At 41.8% G+C, this 18738-nt stretch overlaps 1 protein-coding gene across 7 annotated transcripts in view; it reads right to left on the bottom strand.

The window, feature by feature from the left end:
* Window positions 1-18738, bottom strand: part of LOC148019207 (protein NO VEIN-like) — a 139107-nt gene that overhangs the window by 36716 nt on the left and 83653 nt on the right. For all 7 annotated transcript variants that reach the window (XM_087660753.1, XM_087660751.1, XM_087660752.1 and 4 more), the window contains 4 exons: window positions 6945-9242; window positions 6608-6714; window positions 6046-6445; window positions 5643-5966 (listed from right to left, as the gene is read on the bottom strand). In XM_087660753.1, coding sequence (XP_087516879.1) covers window positions 5643-5966; window positions 6046-6445; window positions 6608-6714; window positions 6945-9242 — 3129 coding nt within the window. The remainder of the gene's footprint in view (window positions 1-5642; window positions 5967-6045; window positions 6446-6607; window positions 6715-6944; window positions 9243-18738) is intronic.

Here is an 18738-nt window from a genome sequence, read left to right as displayed (position 1 = left end):
GTTTCTACAAATTTGATCTCTACTCATCTTCTAGTGCTCACCTTCACTCCACACTAGTATCAAAGAAAGGTTCCTATAGTGAGTCTAGCATTGAATCCACTTGCACATGAATCTACTTTGTTTTGACAAAACCACCTCTTCCTCTTCAAATTGGTTTTCTATTACGCTTTCTCGTTAAGAATGGTCACGATTGCATGGCCCATAAAACCCCCCAAACCACCTCCTACTTTCCTAATTGCAATGAGATCACATCTAATCCTCAACATCAAGATGGTGCAAAATGGACAACCTCTATAAACAATTCCTATAGGTTTTGTGCGTATAAGTTGGCTTAAGTACTCGTCAGGTGGACGTGAAATTTTAATGTTGTACTTGGCATTTTGTCTTAGGCTTTTATGATATATGCACATGTGAGATGCACATGTAATGTAAAAGTTAGTTAAATCACAGTGATCGACCAAGGATCTTAAGATGGCAATGGGTGTCAAAGGCAAAGGTTGTAATAAGTTGTATTGGTCATGTACTAGGTGGTACCTCGTGACAGTTTGGGCCTAGGATATTTAATTAGCCATTCAATGTCAATGGTGACATTAGAAACTAGGCATTAGTTAATTAATTAATTCATGCTAGTTCAAGGGCTAATTAATACTGAGGAGCGCTTGGGAGTAAAAATGGCCTAGCCAATTTCATTCTGGATAGGCACATTTAATTTTCTGAGCAAGGATTAAGGCTGACAAGTTCAGAATTAATCATTCTAAAAATAAATTTAGTTGGCTCAAATCGGATAAAAAAGGCTCCCACTGGACAAAACCTTCCCATACAAGAGGGGAAAAGGTTGCTAGAGGCTCGTGGAGTCTCATTCCATCGATCTAAAGGCTTAGGGGAGCAAGAGAGAGACCACTCGCTGCAGACACCTATTTTAGGGTTATTTCAGCCATAGGAGGGTGTTGTGCTAAGAATTGCTCCTAGCCACTTAATCAGCCCCAAAACATGCTTATTTTAGGCTTATTTTAGCCAAAACCCTAAAACGGGGAGCGGATCGAGAGAGTTAAGTGGGAGAGGATCTAGAACCCTAATTTTCTATAAATTGGCAGCCAGCCCTCCACTCTTTCCTTAATCTCATTTTTGCAAGTTTCAGGTGTTATCAGCTTGCTGCCCACACCCCGTTCACGGAGGACATCTCAGCCCTTGCTGTCCATCACCGTTCCCTACAGTTTGGCGCCCGTTTCCAACCCTCCACATGCTGATTGCTGTTGTTTCTGCCTGGCGACTCATTGCTGGTCATCTGCACTGCTGTCATACAGCCTGCCACGTCAACAAACTGTTGCGTTTGCAGGCCCCAGCTACCGCCCTGAAAGTTTTCTCTCTCCTGATGCAGTCTCTGCAATCTTTCTCTCACCTGTCAACTGTCGTCTGCAATTTTCTCTCACAGCTGCGTTTGGCAATTTTCTCTCTCTACCTGCTGCGCCTGACAGTTTCTCTCTCCTCAGCTGTCACCAGCCTCCACACTGCCTGCCGTTGCTCTCTACCTCTCTCTACAGCCTGTGTTTTCTGCGCACTCTCTCTCTCTAAACTGCAGTCTGCATCAGATCCAGCTCACATTGCTGCGTTTCCTGGTGTTCAACATCCGAAGGCTACCTTGCTGCGATTCGGGATCTGTTCGGAGTACAACACACTCTCCAGCTCATTACCCCTGCTCTGATCCTTGAGATACAGGAGTTCGAGGTTCAATATTCATTCACTGCATAGTGTGTTTGCTGCATGAGCATCGTATTATTAGTAGTCATATCATTTCATTTATTCACTGTGTTCATTGTCTCCAAGTTACTCTAACCCTAACCCTAACTATGTTCTTTTATCAATCTGTGCTTTGTCGTATGGTTTTTGTTTATGCTGCTGTGTTAGGGCCTTTTCTTTACAAAGGGTTCATTGGAAGCAAGCAACAGCTGATCAAGGACTCCTGAGGGCTGGCAACAGCAGTTTTGATCATCCAAAAGGGCTTGCAACTGAATGTTGGGCTCCTCTGTAAGTTTGGCTGCACTCGATCAGTCATTTACAGCAGGGTAGTAATGAATTCCGGCCAAAAAAACTAAATTCTCTCTCCTCTGCATTCTCTCTCATTCTCCAGCCATTTCCCAAAGTTCCTCCACAAATCTCAGTCATTCCAACCATTGGAGGTGCTGAATTCAAGAATATGTTGCTCTTTCACAGCAAAAATTAGGGTTTACCTTAAATTCTAGCTTTTTCCAAATCATGCAAGCACTAAATATTAGCAGATAGAATTGTAGAGTCCATTGCTACCATTTTTTATTGGATTTGAATTCCAAGTTCTAGATCAAAAGTTGTGGCCATTTGAAGTTCTGTCCCACGCGCAGGTATTTTGGAGGATGCAATGTGCGACCATGAAAAAATGTGTTTTTGCTTTGTTGGCTCGTTTATGAAAGCCAAACACCTTGCTTTTCCTCCCTCTCAAATCCCATAAGTTTTGTAGGCCTTACAGCTTGTGTTTGCATTTTGTCTTGTTGTATTTAAAGAAAATGCATACCCCCTTTTCAAAAACTATTTAGAGACACCCTTGAAACCCCTAGCATACAATTACCCTCCACACTCCACACATGAAACAACTCACACTCTCCACTTTGAACACACCAAAAACACACGGACTCAACCTCCACTCAAGTAAGAGTACTTGGAGGAGCCACTACACGAGGAGAATGAGACAAGGACACTCCTACAATGAGCATCGCCAACTCTTGCCTCACCACACTACCCTTCCCAGCCAAAACTACGCCTAAGCAAGGAGTCTAATCTTTAATGCCCGCTGAATTTATAGACGTGCAACCTCATGGCCCTAAAACATTGCTTGAATGGTGGCACATGTGGAGTGACATCATGGCCCCAAAACATTGCTCACATGCTGCCACCAACCATGCCCCCACTACCATCGTTGCCGCACTAGATGCGAGTAATCACCCTGGTAGAGAGACAACAACCATAGCTCCATCACATAACCAAATTCCTATGCCTCAAAATCAAATTATCGTAGCCCAACTTAGTGCTGTTTCCTGTGACAAGTATTAATCAAGAATTTAGTTAATATTTGAAGGGAATGATCTTTTCATGTAAGGGAAAGTGCGTTGTTAAATTCTTTTTATAGTATATTGAGTTCATAATGGATTTATTTTCGCTTTCTACTTCCTCCATCGTATTAGCAGATAGGTTGTGATGTGCTCAAGGCGTCCCTCTAGCCTTAGAGTAGGCCAACCACCAGTGGTGTGGGCCATGCAGTCACTAGTGAGTGAGCCACTTTTTTGGAATAATCACCTGGGGCAGAGATGCATGACATGGTCTTCATCAATGAGGCTGGTTCATGTGTGGTCGTGGGATGGATGCTTTGCCATTACAGCCCTCATTGTTGCAATCACAGGTTTGGGAGCTTATCGGAACCTCATAGGGTCTCGCATTTGGAAGGCCCATTGCAAGTTCCATACAACTGAAAGAGTCTATCTGTATATGCCACCCTTGCAAAGATTTGGGAGTCCATTATCCATTTTCTCTGCAGCCATTGGGAGCAACTTGAAGGGGACACTTCACATCAATAAGAGCTTCAGCAATCATTCCTTCATACTTGCGGTTAGCATAGCCTGTTTTTTACTCTATAAGATGGTGACGCTTGGTCATGTTACACACCCCTCTCCCCAACCTTGGATTCTCTTGTCCACACTGTACACTGCCCTCACAAGCCCTCTAGTCGTATGAGTTGATTTGCATTTGACTCTGGCTAGACTATTGAGCACTTGGTACTTCATTATTTCTTCTGAGTAATATAATATAACCTTCTCTTAGCCACATTTTATTTTGCAAAAAAACTTTAAAAAAAGAAGGCCACTTTGTTGACAGCTTAGCCTGTTTTTTACTCTATAAGATGGTAATGCTTGGTCATGTTACACACCCCTCTCGCCAACCTTGGATTCGCTTGTCCACACTGTACACTGCCCTCACAATCCCTCTAGTCATATGATTTGAGTTGCATTTGACTCTGGCTAGACTATTGAGCACTTGATACTTCATTATTTCTTCTGAGAAATATCATATAAACATCTCTTAGCCACATTTTATTTTGCAAAAAAATAAAAAAACTAAAGGCCACTTTGTTGACAGCTTTCTTTGAGCCAAAACAGCCTGGACAATCATGTTCTGGCTTTTGCCTCAATGAGTATGAAGGCATATGGATATCGGATTACAGATCATTGGAAACTAGTTTTGAGAACTTATAAAGGAAAAATTGCAGGCTGCCGGGAGCCATATTCAACTCAATTGTTACAATATTGAAATGACGGAACTATACAACAATCAATGGTCTTGCAGACCACCACCACAACACACATGGAAAGTTTCATCTTAAAAGCAGTTTTTAAAGAACACTAGGCAGTTCAACTCTCCAGAGCCTAATAGGCTTATAATCTTCTGAAATCGTGCATCAAATATACTGGTGATGTGGTGGATGATTATGCCTGCGTAATTTCTTTTCCATGTACATGTCAGACACATGATGTGCATCATAGAACCCTTTGGAGGAGAATAAGGAATTAGCTAGAGACTATTCAATCTATCCCTCCTCTCAATGAAATTGACAGACTTACGGAATGGAACATCAGGTGACACTCAATGACTTTGTGTTCTTTCCCTATCAACAATGACATCCATGAAATTGTACATGCCAATGCACTTTCACATTGGATAAATTCCTGACATAGTGGAAAACTCTCTTACTAACTTACCTTTGAGACAAAGGATATTCCTTTGGAGGTGTATGGGGCAAAAATTGATGAAGCATTGCATTACCTTGCCCCAATGTTTGAGATGCTCACATGCTACTAAGACCATTCTCCATCTCATTTGGCATTGCCTGTTCACTAAAAATTTTGTGGATAGGCTTTCTCAGCAATTACATGCCACATTTCCTGCACAAAGATTTGGGAATTTCTTCTGGCTGTTTGGTGGATTTTCACATCAACTTTTTGGACACTCCATAATTTTCAATTGGGTCAAATTTTGGGCTTTGTACCCCACCTGGGCTCAAAGGAATCATGCATTCTTGGGTGTCGGTTGTTTCAGACATAGAGGTAGTTGCCACTACAGCAGCAATCTCTATTGAATTGCTCCATGTTGATTTAGACCTCTCTCATGGAGCAATCTCTATTTAATTGCTCCATGTTGTTGTTTTAGACCTCTCTCTCATGGATCTATTTTACCAATGTTTTAAATATTTTGAAAAAAAGTTTGTCACATAATCTTAACTGATTGTAGACTTATACCACAAGGTTGAAAGCACATTCTGTCCTATCTCGAAATGAAGAGGACCTCACAAATATCCCTATCGAGAAGACTTGCTACTTTTCAGGCTAGTATCCTCCAGCATTCACATCTCTACAAAGAAATCATAAGTTTGCTACATAGATCTGAATTTATCTGCCCAATCAGAACCTTGGGATCAACAACAAAAGGTTTGACTTGGCTACTTTTATTTGCACTTTGACTGTATGCCCTCTTTCAAAAGCAAACAAATTCCATGCTTAAAATAGCTCACAGAATAAATAAGGATGTAAGACAGCTTATTTTCCAAGTCCTTGCGACCCTACCTTCGAAAGTGGAGGAATGCCCATTGCCTGTACAAAGGAATCCACCCGACCAGCATTAATTTTTGAACGGTCCATTGTAGCAGTGCCAGATTTTATACAAACATAATAAACATTGCTACAATCTATGAACTGTTGTCCAAGCCTCTCGTCATCACACCAACAGACAACACCAAAACTTGGGTGAAGAGAAACCCATTTGTTCTGCACTGTGGGCAGTACTCTGTTCTCTGCATTTTGTAGAAATTCCTTCCAAAAGGAGAGATCTGCAGAAGTAACTGACCCCATGTCAATCTCAAGTGACAATTTGCAGTAAACTGACAGTACCTGGAAGCAAGTTGATATTAGTCCTTTTGTCCAAAGAAAGAAGCATCAAAAGAAATGTAAAAAAAGGTTAAACACATACCTGTTCATGTATGTCATGAGGAGAATAAATCATAGCAAGTGATTTCAACACTTGAAAATAATCCTTAAAGTGTATGGTGTTCTGAACATGCAATGTTTCCACAAAGAAACTGTGTAGCGTTGGATATACTGAATACAATGATCTCCAACAAAAAGTGTTGCTTTTGCTACCGTTGCAAGGAAGTTCTGAACACTTCAACAAAGACACAGCCTCTGTTTCATCTTTCCAAAACAAATTTTGCACTGCAAAAAATTTTCCCAGCACAGGGGTATCTAAATTTGCATTCATGGTTGCTGGAATAAAAATGGCTGCTTGTGTCTGGAAAAATTGCACTATCTGTTCTCTACATTGAGTTGTCTCATTCAAAAGATATGTGTAAATCCTTCCCATTTGATAAATACTGCAAAATGAGAGCTTCCAGGTTAGGTTCAGAGTTTATAGCCATAAGTCAAATTTTGTAAATCAGTATTATATAAGGCTTCAAGCACACTCACAAGCAAGTTACAACTCTTAGAAATGATTCATCAGCTAAGTTCAATAGAAGTCAAGCATTACAGCAGACCTTGTTTCAAAAGATTGTTGGTTCCAACATTTTATCAACTCCAGCACCTCTTGTGCTGACACATTGGTACGCAAACCCAGAGCCTCTGCTAATTTTGAGCAATAAATCTGCATGAGACCATTAAGTTAAGCATCTGAATGCAATCTATCCAAACCGAGATAGGAAACCTCACAAGAGCATAGGACAAGTATGCAATTCAAGCTAGTGAACCATCACACATGAGATTTCCGTACCGTCTGTCTTAACTTAGAATTCTGACTAAGAGGGATTTAGAAAAGCAATTTAAACAGAATTCAAAATACATTTCGATTCAAAATAAAGAAGTTGAGAAAGGCACCTTAGGGGCAGCATAAGGCGCATGGATCCCCAGGATAGACTCCACTGCAGAGCATTGATGGAAGAGTTCTGTTGGGTAATGAAGATTTCCATCAATGCTTGATGGAACCCATGCAAAACACCTCATCTGCAAAATAAATGAAGGCACAGTCTGTTTCTCCAACACTGTTGCAGTTCTACTCTTGTAATATGTGGTTCTCTGTTCTGAATAGCAAGTCTCCCAGAGCTGATCAAAAGCAGAAAGCAAATGAGATGCCCGGATGACCCTTTCAGACAAGTCCAAATTGGCATTACATAGACCTTCAAGAATTGTGACAAGCTCTGTAGATTCCCAATCGTGAAAGACCAGTTCATCTTCATCGTAGCCTTCCAAAAGTATATCCTTCCAGATGCTTTTACTCTTATCTGGAACCATTTTCACAACATGTTCCAACTTCACGAAGTCTGTTACCCCTAGATCCTTGAAGAAAGATCTCCACTTCAGAATAGCGACTTCCTCAGACCAGCCTTGAATGGCTTGTAGATATGCAGGATCAACTTCAAGCCATGCTGCTTGCAACCCACTAATAATTTTCTTGGCATTGATAGTTGAACCAAATTCAGGACCAAAATGCAGAGACTCACAGCCAACCTTCTTATACCCACCATTGGTTACAACCAATGCATTCCTCTGAAGTTGTGTCATTATACTTGATCTTTCCATCTTGCATAGCTTGCAAGTGGACTGAAGATGGTCCATAACAAATGCTAGGTACTGCACTGCAACCAATTTTGGCTTCTCACAGAAACTATTGGATAGCATACCTGGCAATATATGTGTCATTAGCACATCATGTTCCAACACTTCGCCAATCCCAAGTCGATGAAGCATTGAGCACACCAAACTTCTATTCTCACTTTTTATAGAAGGGCCATGTTCAGAGTCCATGTTTATGGGATCTAGTAGCAATGTATGAACAGTTCTCAGCTCAGAATAAAGTGAAGGGAAATGTTGTACAAAAGCATCTGCTTCACTCATATCAACACATGGTAACCAAACAGGACCATCCTCCAATGAAGTATATGTCCCATTTGACAAAGGAATGAAACCTAGAGTTTTTAATGTTCTCAGCTCTTTAGTTTCAGTTTTTGGTGCAGAAAAACTAAGGGCCTGATTTGACTCTCTCATGAAACATTTCTGAAGAGCAACCAACCAAGCACCTATCCATCTAGGCCCAAGCAGTTCCAACTTTTGTTTCTTTTTGCATATGGACTCCATAAAACTTATTAACACCTGAGATCCGTACATATGTACACCAAGGCTAGAAGCCAAAGAAGGATGGATGTTTGTATCTCGGTGAAGATAATAAAGACCCATAAACTCTTGTAAGAGGTTATCAGGTAGCAGTTTCCTACTGAACTCATCCCAACCTCCCAGAAGCATGCATGGAAGAACCCATTCACTGCTGCTACCTTCAATAGGTAAACAGTTATTCCCACGAAGAATTCCAATTATCATACGTGGAAGTGCACCAAAAAAGCCTTGCACTTCACCCTCCAAAGGAACAAATTTCATTAGCAGAGCAGCACCTTTCCCTGGATTTCCTTTAAAGCATGGTAGCTCTTTGAAGTGATCCACTGCTTTCACCCATACATTGGGTATCTCTGAAAGCAACCACTGATTCCAGGCACTGTCCATGTCTAACTCTTCTCGAGATGAAGGTAGAACAAAATCACCTTGTATAATGAACCTCAAACCATATGAGCGGAGAGGTAGAAAAGAAAATACTTGTTGAGGCTCATAACAACCTTCATATACACTATCAGAAACTTCATGTAGAGGGAAGGCTAAGGCAAGTTCAGTTTTTTCCACTCCTCGGCGCTCAATAACAGCCTCGTATTCTTCTTTGACAACCAACCAAACAGCACAATCATCACCATCTATGACCCTTACCAGGCCATTAGCAAGGTCACATCGCTGCATGACACGAATTGATTCTTTGACCTCATCCTTGATCACAATACTGCGCAGGTGATGCAAGAAAAGAAGTAAAGATGGTTGGATATCAGAAAATTTTGAAGACAGCATCTCGATGTCTGGCCCACTTGAAACTGATGATTTCAAGGGCAGAACCATACAAGTATTCCACATCTGTTTCTCACTTCCCGTTAACTTTTCAGTCAGAGACAAGACTCGCTGAATGGTATGCCAGTCACTAACTGGGGGTATCACAGTCGGTAGTATAAAACCAATGTTTCCTTGTGAAACGTCAAATCTCACATGAAAGCCTCTCGAATGAATTTCTGGAGCATTTGTGACCTGCAAACACAATGAAATGAGATCTCTCTCTCCCTCCCTCCCTCCCTCCCTCCCTCCCTCACAAAACAATGTGTGTGCATATCTCTGTGTATGTCACTGTGGTGTGAATCTTACACACAAAACATCTGTCAATGAGTGTCATGCCACTGTCACAGGACAGATCCTCTTTAAAGCTGATTTCACAACTCAATGTAAAACATTTGTATATCTGTAACATCCATGGAACCCTTAAACACAATTAAAAGCTGAACTGAAGTAGATTATTAATACACGATAGGTCACTTTGGTGCAACTCACATTTTACAACATGTCTCTATAGTGAGCAAGTTTAAATATTGAATACTAAGAAGCAGTGTTACATGTATGAATCTAGAGCAATAAAACACTCAGTGCTTGCACACAATACAATCGTATCACTGAATACAATGCACAACTCCAATCACTCAGTTTTTACAAGTTAAGATACAGCAAGAAAAAAGTTCCATATAATGTAGAGTAAACATATCGAACTTTCATCCAATTGTATCACTGTGTACAATGCACAACTCCAATCGCTCCTTAGAGGGGCTAGCTCTAGGACGAGCAATGTAACCGAGAATTTTGAAAATGGGAGGTTATATATGCAGGAGGTTTCATATGTAAGAAACAGTTTCTTACAAGTAAAGAAACAGCAAGAAACAGGTTCCATATAATATAGAGTAAACATATAGAAGTTTCTATACAATATATTGTGAAATATGCCAATCAATTTGCATTAATATTAGAAGAATCCCACCATACTATATAGATAAAAGAAAAGCTAAGCAACTTCTTGATTTTTGAACATTTCACAGGCCCAACTCTTTTACCTTTGGAAAGCTAGGTTTCTATTTCCTTTTGAGCAATTAAATTATGAATAACGTGTTTCATAAGTACGAGACGCTTACATATGAAAAAATTTTGTATGTTTAAAATAGTAGGAAAGGAGTTTCCATGCAAAACTTGACTAAGAGTGATCATAACACACTCTCAATAGAAATCTAGCAAGCACAGGTAAAATGAACATAGATGGCACACACACACATGAATGCACACTCAATGATGACTCTACATGGGTCTAGCAAGCACATGCAAAATAGACATTGCACACAAGATGAGAACTCCACAAGGGGTCTAGTCAACTTTCCCAATTAGTCACATGGTTGGCATAGCCAAATCTTCAAGAACAATCCTGTCATAAGCACACACATGAGCAAAACAATACCAAAGATTCTCTTAGTTGTTCAACTACTAGTACATGGTCACATGTGACATGTCACAACATATTATTTCATTGCCCTAGCACATTTTGTCCCAATCTGATCTTCACAAGATCCAAGTGAGACTTCATCATGCCTCGCACACAAACCTCTTAGTATGACACATGTTACATCACGTCATATGCCTAACATCTCATATATCACATTATATTTTGTCACTTGCGTCACCACAATTAAGGCTAGGAGTTCTGATTCACTATAGTGTCAAGGTTTACAATTAATGTAAGATGCTTCCAACAAACCCTGCTCCATAAACAATAAACCCACAATATTCACAAACTATCATTTGATTGCACCCACAATAAGCCATAGCACATTCATTGTAATGACAAATTAATCTTTAATATACAGCAATGCTTTTGCATTGATGAGCAGGGTGCTGCCATGCACGGAGAGAATCTATATAAGGAGGCAATGCATCATGGCAACACATCATGGAGAGTCATCACCCTGCAGCCACAGAAACTTGTGGAGCATGGGAGGAGCGTGTAGTTGCTGTCCATCGTGTTCACCATTGAAGAGGTTGAGATTTGTTGTGCACGAAGGCCATCCTACCCCCCGAGCAGGTTATGTTGTGGTTGTGGCTCATCCATAGGTTGAAATCAAGACTTGTATGACACACCTGATGCCATGTATCGAGAGCATGGATGTCACATCCGATGGCATCCGATTAGTACCATCTGATACTAGTACATTACTAATGGGACTAATAAATCTTGGATGTATATCCAATACAAAAAAATTGTACATACACTTTTAAGGCTTAAACATAATATTGGGACTTAGAACAAATTACAATACAACTCAAAGTTTCAAGTCTTTACACTAGCACTTTACATAAGGAGAGCTTGAGGATAGAGAGGATAGAGAGGATGGAGAGCTTGAGAGCTTTACGGTGAGAGGGTGGAGAGGATAGAGCTTCAGCGTAGCGAGGATAGAGAGCTCAAGGATAGAGAGGATGGAAAGCTTAAGCGAGTAGAGGTAGAGCTTGCAGAGAGAGTTTGAGAATAGAGAGCTTGAAATTTGAAATTGAAATGTGTTGAGAATAAAGGGCCACCATGCCTTTTATATGTGCACGGGTGTGAACACACCCTTAGCACATTTGTACTTATGTATATATCTATCTAAAGCCTAAAGAGGTACACTAGTCTATTGTACCGAATATCCATTGTGTCGTGCTCACTCTCTCCTTTCTACTGCTCTCTACTCTCTGTGTGTGTTATCCATCGCGTTCACTCTCAGCTCTGTCAGGCTTCAACAAACTGGTACCAGAGCGGGTGACATGCATGAGGTAACTGGCATGAGGTGACACACTTGAGGTGACGAGTGCTAGTCAAGGCGGGCACAATAGGCAGGTGTGCGACACACAAGTCGTAGGCAGGCTCGACAGGCAAGTGTCGCACGAGCTGCAGACGGGCTTGACGGGCAGCAGTCAGCAGTTCGCAAGCTGCAGGAGACACGTTGCAGGCGACACATGACGACGAGACGCTGCAAACGACACCCTGCAGGCGACACGTGACGATGAGACGAGCAGACGATAGATACACTAACAGGGAACAGGAAGTCCAGCTAAAGTTCGCGGGCCAGGCGTCACGTTTGACGGGCCCTGGTCAATGCCCGGACAGATCCGTCACTCCCTCTTTTCCTGTTCAAAAAAAATTATTTAAATTTCTGCAATTACTTTACCAGGTGTTCATACGCAAAGGCACAAAGTGAAATTTTGCCCAAGAAAATTAGGGATTTTCCCAGACTTGGGGACTTTAATGCAGAACTGGACAATCTGACTCAAAAATTGCAAAATCGGTGCACATTTGCCTGAGAAATTTGGGGCTTTTCACATTTTAGTGAAATTTTTTCCATTTCACTCAAATTTATGCACACCGGACCCGAAAAAAAATTGGGGAAAAAACTAAAGTGTCAAAAAGCTACAATTTTGTACGAGGCTCTTGAAACTCTGTATGCAAACTACCGCTCTAGTGTACCCAAAGCTGCATATGCCTGTGCAAGCCTAGACTCTAAAATCTCCTTCCATGAAAACTGTGGTCCCTTGAAAGTGACCCCGAGGTATACATACCTAGCAAATAGTGATGCCATAGTTTCAAGGCATGTATGATGGCTAGAAGCTCAAGGTCATGTGTATCATAATTTTTCTCATAAGATTTGAGCTTACAAGAAGAGTAAGCAACAGGATGTCCTTCCTAGGTGATAACACATCCTAGTGCCATAATGCTAGCATTGGTGATGACCTCAAATTCCTTCATGAAGTCTAGCAGCTTTAACATGGGAGCAGTGGTGAGATACTCTTTTAGTTTGGCAAAGCTTTCCTACTCTCATTCTACCCACATGATCTTGGCTGCCTTTTGAGCAACTCAATGAGAGACTCCCAGGGAATGATCTTTAATGAAGGTTCTATACCACCTTGTCATGCTTGCCGTCATACATAAAGTGGTGCTCTAAGCATGTCACCCACACTGCTAAGGTGTAAAAGACCATGGTTTTAGTCTTTCCAAGATTAACCTTGAGACCTTTATCCTCACAGAACACATGCAATGCATCCAAATGCCGTTGTAGCCCCTTTGGTGAATTTGAGATAAGTGCCATATCATCGGCATATAACGAAATTGATATCAATACCCCAGCCAAGCTAGCTCCCATACCACCCCATCTTTGCATGTAATCGGAAATCTCGTCAATGTACAATCCAAACAGCAAAGGAGAGAGGGGACAGACTTGCTTTACACCCACCGTACTAGAGACTGAGTCTGTTGTGCCTCGAGGCCCTCGTACTCTCCTTGTCACAGTTTCATACAATGCATAATTACACCACTACATATCCTCTGGGACCCCAATGGCTCGCAACATTTACATGAGTCTTGCACGTGGCACAGTATCAAAGGCTTTGAGGAGGTCCACAAAACAACAGTAGATTCTTTGCCTCCGTGATCGCCCCTCCTCAATCAAGGCCCTTAGCATGAATATATGATCTAGCGTGTTGTATCCATGGCGGAAACCAGCTTGTCCTGTAGACCATATTTTCTTTGTTTCAACCCACCAACTCAATTCATGCTCCACAATACAGGCATATATCTTTGCTAGCATATGGCCAATCATATTAGTGTGGTAGTTGTTAGCAACCAATGGATCTCCACTCTTAAAAATCGGCACTATTGTGTGGTCAAAACCAACCTACTGGGAACCCCTCACATACGGCTCTATTGAAGAGATTCGCCAAGATAAAGGCCAGTGTATAACATGCAAGTGCAAAATGCTCTGCCACAAGGCCATCTTGATCATGTGCTCTCCCATTCTTCAACCTCCAAATGGCATATCTCACCATCTTTTCCGTAAAGAAACCGCACTGTATTGGCCTAGAGTTTGATGGACAAGGTATTACTCTTGTGATGGAACATCGTATAGTGCCCTAGCATGTCCATGCCAAACCATAGGTGATGTCAACTGAATTGGGGGTTGCCTCCCGTGAAATTTCCTCCATGCCCTCTTGTTGTCTCTGCTCAAAAAGAGTTGATACATCTCTAACTCTAGAGTTTGTCTAAATAATCTCTCTTCTTTTTTCACACAAGACAACGAAAGACATTCCGTGCCTGTTTATGTGTGCATGTCCCTAGTGTAATATCCCTCTATAGACGGGTCCTAGTCTGTTTACACTCATCATCATACCAAGCATTTTATGGGCAGTACAGTTGTGTATTGCAGTAGGGCCCATCTTACATGGAAATGCCTCTGAAGCTCCAACATGTAAAATCTTCGCTAGAAATCTAGTGGCATCTTCCAATGGTTCATATTGGTCTAGCTCACTTAAGCCCTCTCGTACTGCATCACTATAGATATGCGACGTTTGCTCTAGAAATTCATAATGTGGGAATGTGTGTGGTTGTGTGCATGTTTCTTGTCTCTGACTACATGCTAGAGTAAATTTTAGGATCGCATGGTCAGCCGCTATACTAATCGGCTTATCAGATATCTTAAAATCCTTAATTTTTGGAATTAATCCTAGCGAACCCATTACATAGTCCACCACATTGGCTCCTTTTTTGTTGTTCCAACAAGTGAAAGTATCCACTTCCAGCCATCTTAATAGGCCATTAAATATAGCCAATTCGTGAGCACTTCCCAAAGCTAGCAGATGGGATCCATATGATGTTGCCTCCATATCTTAAGATATCCTGGCAAGCCCTAGTTCATCCAATGTCAATTCCTTAAACATTTCATGTTCAGTATCATAAAAGGCAAACTGCTCACTTCCAGTTTGAGCATAAAAGTCTCCCACTAGTACTATGTCCCCAATACTTGCAAGTGGGAAGTAGCATACCGCAACATATAGATCCCTCGCGTGCCCTATCCTTAGCCTTACCCACATGTATCTAGCATGCACATCTCGTGACACCACATGAATCATGTCTTGGAGGCTCTCACGATAAAGAATAGCCACCCCTCTAGTTCCTCCTAGTCTACCGGGTTGAGGTCTGTATACGCTCTTCCATTTGTATCCCGCGACATCCAGTAATCTAGAATTTATACACTAATGTGTCTCTATATACATAGCCATATCTATCCCATGAAAAGTGTCCTCAAAATAACCTGCATTGAGTTTCATTGAACCATTACAATTCCAAAGGGACATCTTTAACATCTCATAGGCCTTGTATCATCATTGTGACCTCCGTTCTGCTATGATTACTCTAACATCTCTATACACAACATACTTGCCTTCTTTACGTGCCTCCAACACTTTTGGCATGCAAGCCCTTTTGTGCTCTAACTATGCAGGTGTGAGATCCTCATCAAGGTAAATCTTTTCACCCTTCAAAGCCTTTCTTTTTTATAAGGTCCTTTTGCTATCCATGTCCCCAAATTTCAGCACGAGGATCCGACCTCTTTGGTCATTTAGATCACCTATCCTCCAAGCATCCATAATGCATGTCTCGTCTCTACACCCATCTTAGCACAAAGTGTTTTAGCGTCCTCTTGGGGGTTTCCTTTTTTAGCCCACCCCACCACACGTACACGCAATGCACGGAGTTTCCTCTTTGCTTCCTCCTGTAGTGTTTCATTCATCATTTCTACTTTGTTCTAAGGCACCCCTTTGTTTCTTCTGACTACCTCGATCCATTGTGCATTTTCATTCACTATTTATTGAACATTTTCTACTTTCTTTTGAGTTCCCTCTACCACATTCACCCATGTGTGCATGTCTTCTTTTAGCTTTCCACCTCTGTCTTTACTTCTGGTGCATCTGGCATTGCTATATGTGCATCCATCATTGACTTGTATGTCACTAATTCATTCTCACATGACTCTAACTTCCTTTGAGTTCAGCAATCTCCATGTCCTTGGCTGCTATGCGTGCATTTGTATCAGATTTCAATGCATCTATATCTGCTTTCCAAGCGTCCCTTACCTTGTTCAAGTTATCTATCATATCCATTTGCAAGTCAGCCTTGATTTCTTTATATTTTGCATCATCCCAGCCATTAGAGCATGATTTCCTATTTGCATCTACCGCATCACTTAGTTCTTCCCTAAATGTCTCCTACAATTTTCCATATACATCTTTTTGCTTTGTATCCATGTCATTCATGACTTTTTGCTGCATGTTGCCACACACCCTCATGCACACTTTTTCATATTTGCATCCATTTTAGCATTCAATTCCTTTCCCCGTGTTTCATGCATCGCATTCATGTCACTTGTCACCTTGTCAAACATTGGCATACATATTGCTGCAATCTCAGCTCTTATGAGGGCTTTCATGTCATCCAAACCATTTGTTGCAATCAGCCTTTGCACCTTTGTCCATCGCTTGGCACTTGTGAGAGTGGCATTTTCACGAGCTCTCTTCTTTTGTCTATAAAAGAACTTTTCATCCTTAGTGGGGGTCTTGTACCACCCTTCTGATGCAGTACCTCCTGTGCTTGGCCCGATTGGTTGTGTATCAAGCTCGGTCTCATGTCCACTGGTTTCTTTGTCAGTAGTCTCTGCCATCTCGCAGTTTAGGACAGCCACTCAATGTGCTTGCATGGACCCTGCTGACCCTTCCTAAACAACTGTCCATACCTCTGCAGCTTCCAGGGCAGCCAGAGTCTCCCTGTGCAGAGACGTGACTCTGCAGGACAGTGGCTGTCTCTCCGCGCAGAGACGTGCCCCTGCAGAACGCCTTCGCGTCAGCACTCACGTCAGTGCTCTCGGAGCTCACGCTAGACACGTCAGCACCTGGGGCAGCCATCCATGTCAGCATCCTCATGCCAGTGTCCAAGCAGTCGTCACAGCCACACAATGAGAGAGAGAGACATCACAGCAGCCCATCACGTCAGAGCTCCCGTCACGTCACAGCATCTCGTCACGATCCCATCAGCATTTCGTCAATGATCACGATAGCTCAGGTGATCCCATCATCCTGTCAGTGGTCATGTTAGCTCAGGCGATCCCGTCAGCATCCAGTCAGTATTTTTGTTCAGTGATCACAATAGCTCAAGCGATCCTGTCAGCATCCCATCTGATAACGATAGTACAGGCGATCCCATCTGAGAGAGAGAGAGAGAGAGAGAGAGAGAGAGATCTTCACTATTACGAAAAAAAAGAGGGAACTTCAGCTTTCAGCTGTGAACAGTAACAGTACAGGCTGAATACACTGCACTCTTGTTGACGCAGCAGTGTTTCCAGGCAAGCAGCTATGTTTACCAATGTTTGTGGACTTCATGCAGGCTGAAATCATTCATTTTTCACTCACAAAAGCCATTTGCAGACTGCACACACTCAAAGACCAGAAAACAGAGAAAAGTGACCTGAAATCATCATTTTTAAGTAAAAATTCCACAAATATTTTAGGCCCCAAAAAAAAGCCAAGTCTGAAATATTGATTTCAGATATTTGTTTTCCAAATGTTTATAAACGTCTGAAATTTTTTCGATACAAGTCTGGAAACAACTATGCCACTAGTGATGAATCTCTATCGAATCTCATGGAAGAAGATCCTGTGAGACGCTGTCTCTGCGTGTGTTCAGGTTCAGGAGAACCCAGACGCGGGCATCCACCATGTATTGATGTTTGGTAGTAGCAGAAGGATCAAAAGGAGAGTCTCTATGGAAAGTCGTGGTCTCAATAAGGGAAAAAAGCATAGAGAGCAAACAAATTTTGGAGATAGAGAGATGTGAGATCAAGGAGTGTGAAAGAAGAGAGCAAAGTATAACAGAGACAATCTACATATAATGTTTCAGACCATTAGTCACATACACAGAGTTTGTGACATACATCCAGATAGACTACCTGGGAGGTCCTTCGAAGCCCTAGGCAGCTAGCTCAAGCAGGACGAGACTTCATGGTATGCACACATTGAGCAGTGGCCTACAAGATATGGAATCAACATGGATCATCTCCCCCCTTTCAGTATATGATCCTGACTCCCCCTTCATACACCTCTCCCACAAAGAGAGGAACTTGGTCATGGGACAGAATCTCTACTAATTATACATACGGCACACATGGCCATCACTCAAGCAGCCCCTTCACCCAAAGATGTCTTACTCCAAAGACCACTTCATGAAGGCTACCATGGATGGCTTCATTGAAAGACCTTGATACGTAGATATATGCATGCCACATGAGAGGCGAGTAGCCATTGGCCGGCCTAGGGCATCCTCCCACCAACTCCAGATTGAGGCCATGAGAGCAACCCACATCCCTAGAGCAGAGCAAATCTGCAAATTATACCAGCAAGAGGTAGATAGCGAGGGCTGACTATTACACCCTTATACCTTTAGCTATTGCAGACACGTTATTCCTTCTCTCTTCTACGTTCTCTTTGTCTCCTTCTCTCCGTGTTCTTTCCTCTTTCCGTTGCACACACTCACATGAGCTTGATCCATGTTTTCAAACATTGAAGCGGCTAGTTACTATTGCATTGATATTGCATATTATCAATCTAAATAAACTTTTTGAGATTCGTATGATGCAAGTAATTATGCTATAGGTGCTATCTTTTATTATGATGATCGACATGTTGCATTTGAGAGTCATACACTCACAGACACCCAAACATATTACACTGCTCGAGAGAAAAAACTATAGGTGGTCATCCATGCAATTAAAATTTGCATCATTATTTGAACATTGCTAGGTTCATTATTTGGATTGACCACCATTTGTTGAAATACCTCTATGAGCAACTCAATCTCTGTGAT

The sequence above is a fragment of the Lygodium microphyllum genome, chromosome 20, assembly GCF_053477565.2.
Source record: "Lygodium microphyllum isolate KBCC chromosome 20, Lygodium_microphyllum_v1.1.10, whole genome shotgun sequence".
Lineage (NCBI taxonomy): Eukaryota > Viridiplantae > Streptophyta > Polypodiopsida > Schizaeales > Lygodiaceae > Lygodium > Lygodium microphyllum.
Note: the sequence above shows the minus strand (reverse complement) of the source record. Positions and strands in the feature narration are given on the sequence as shown.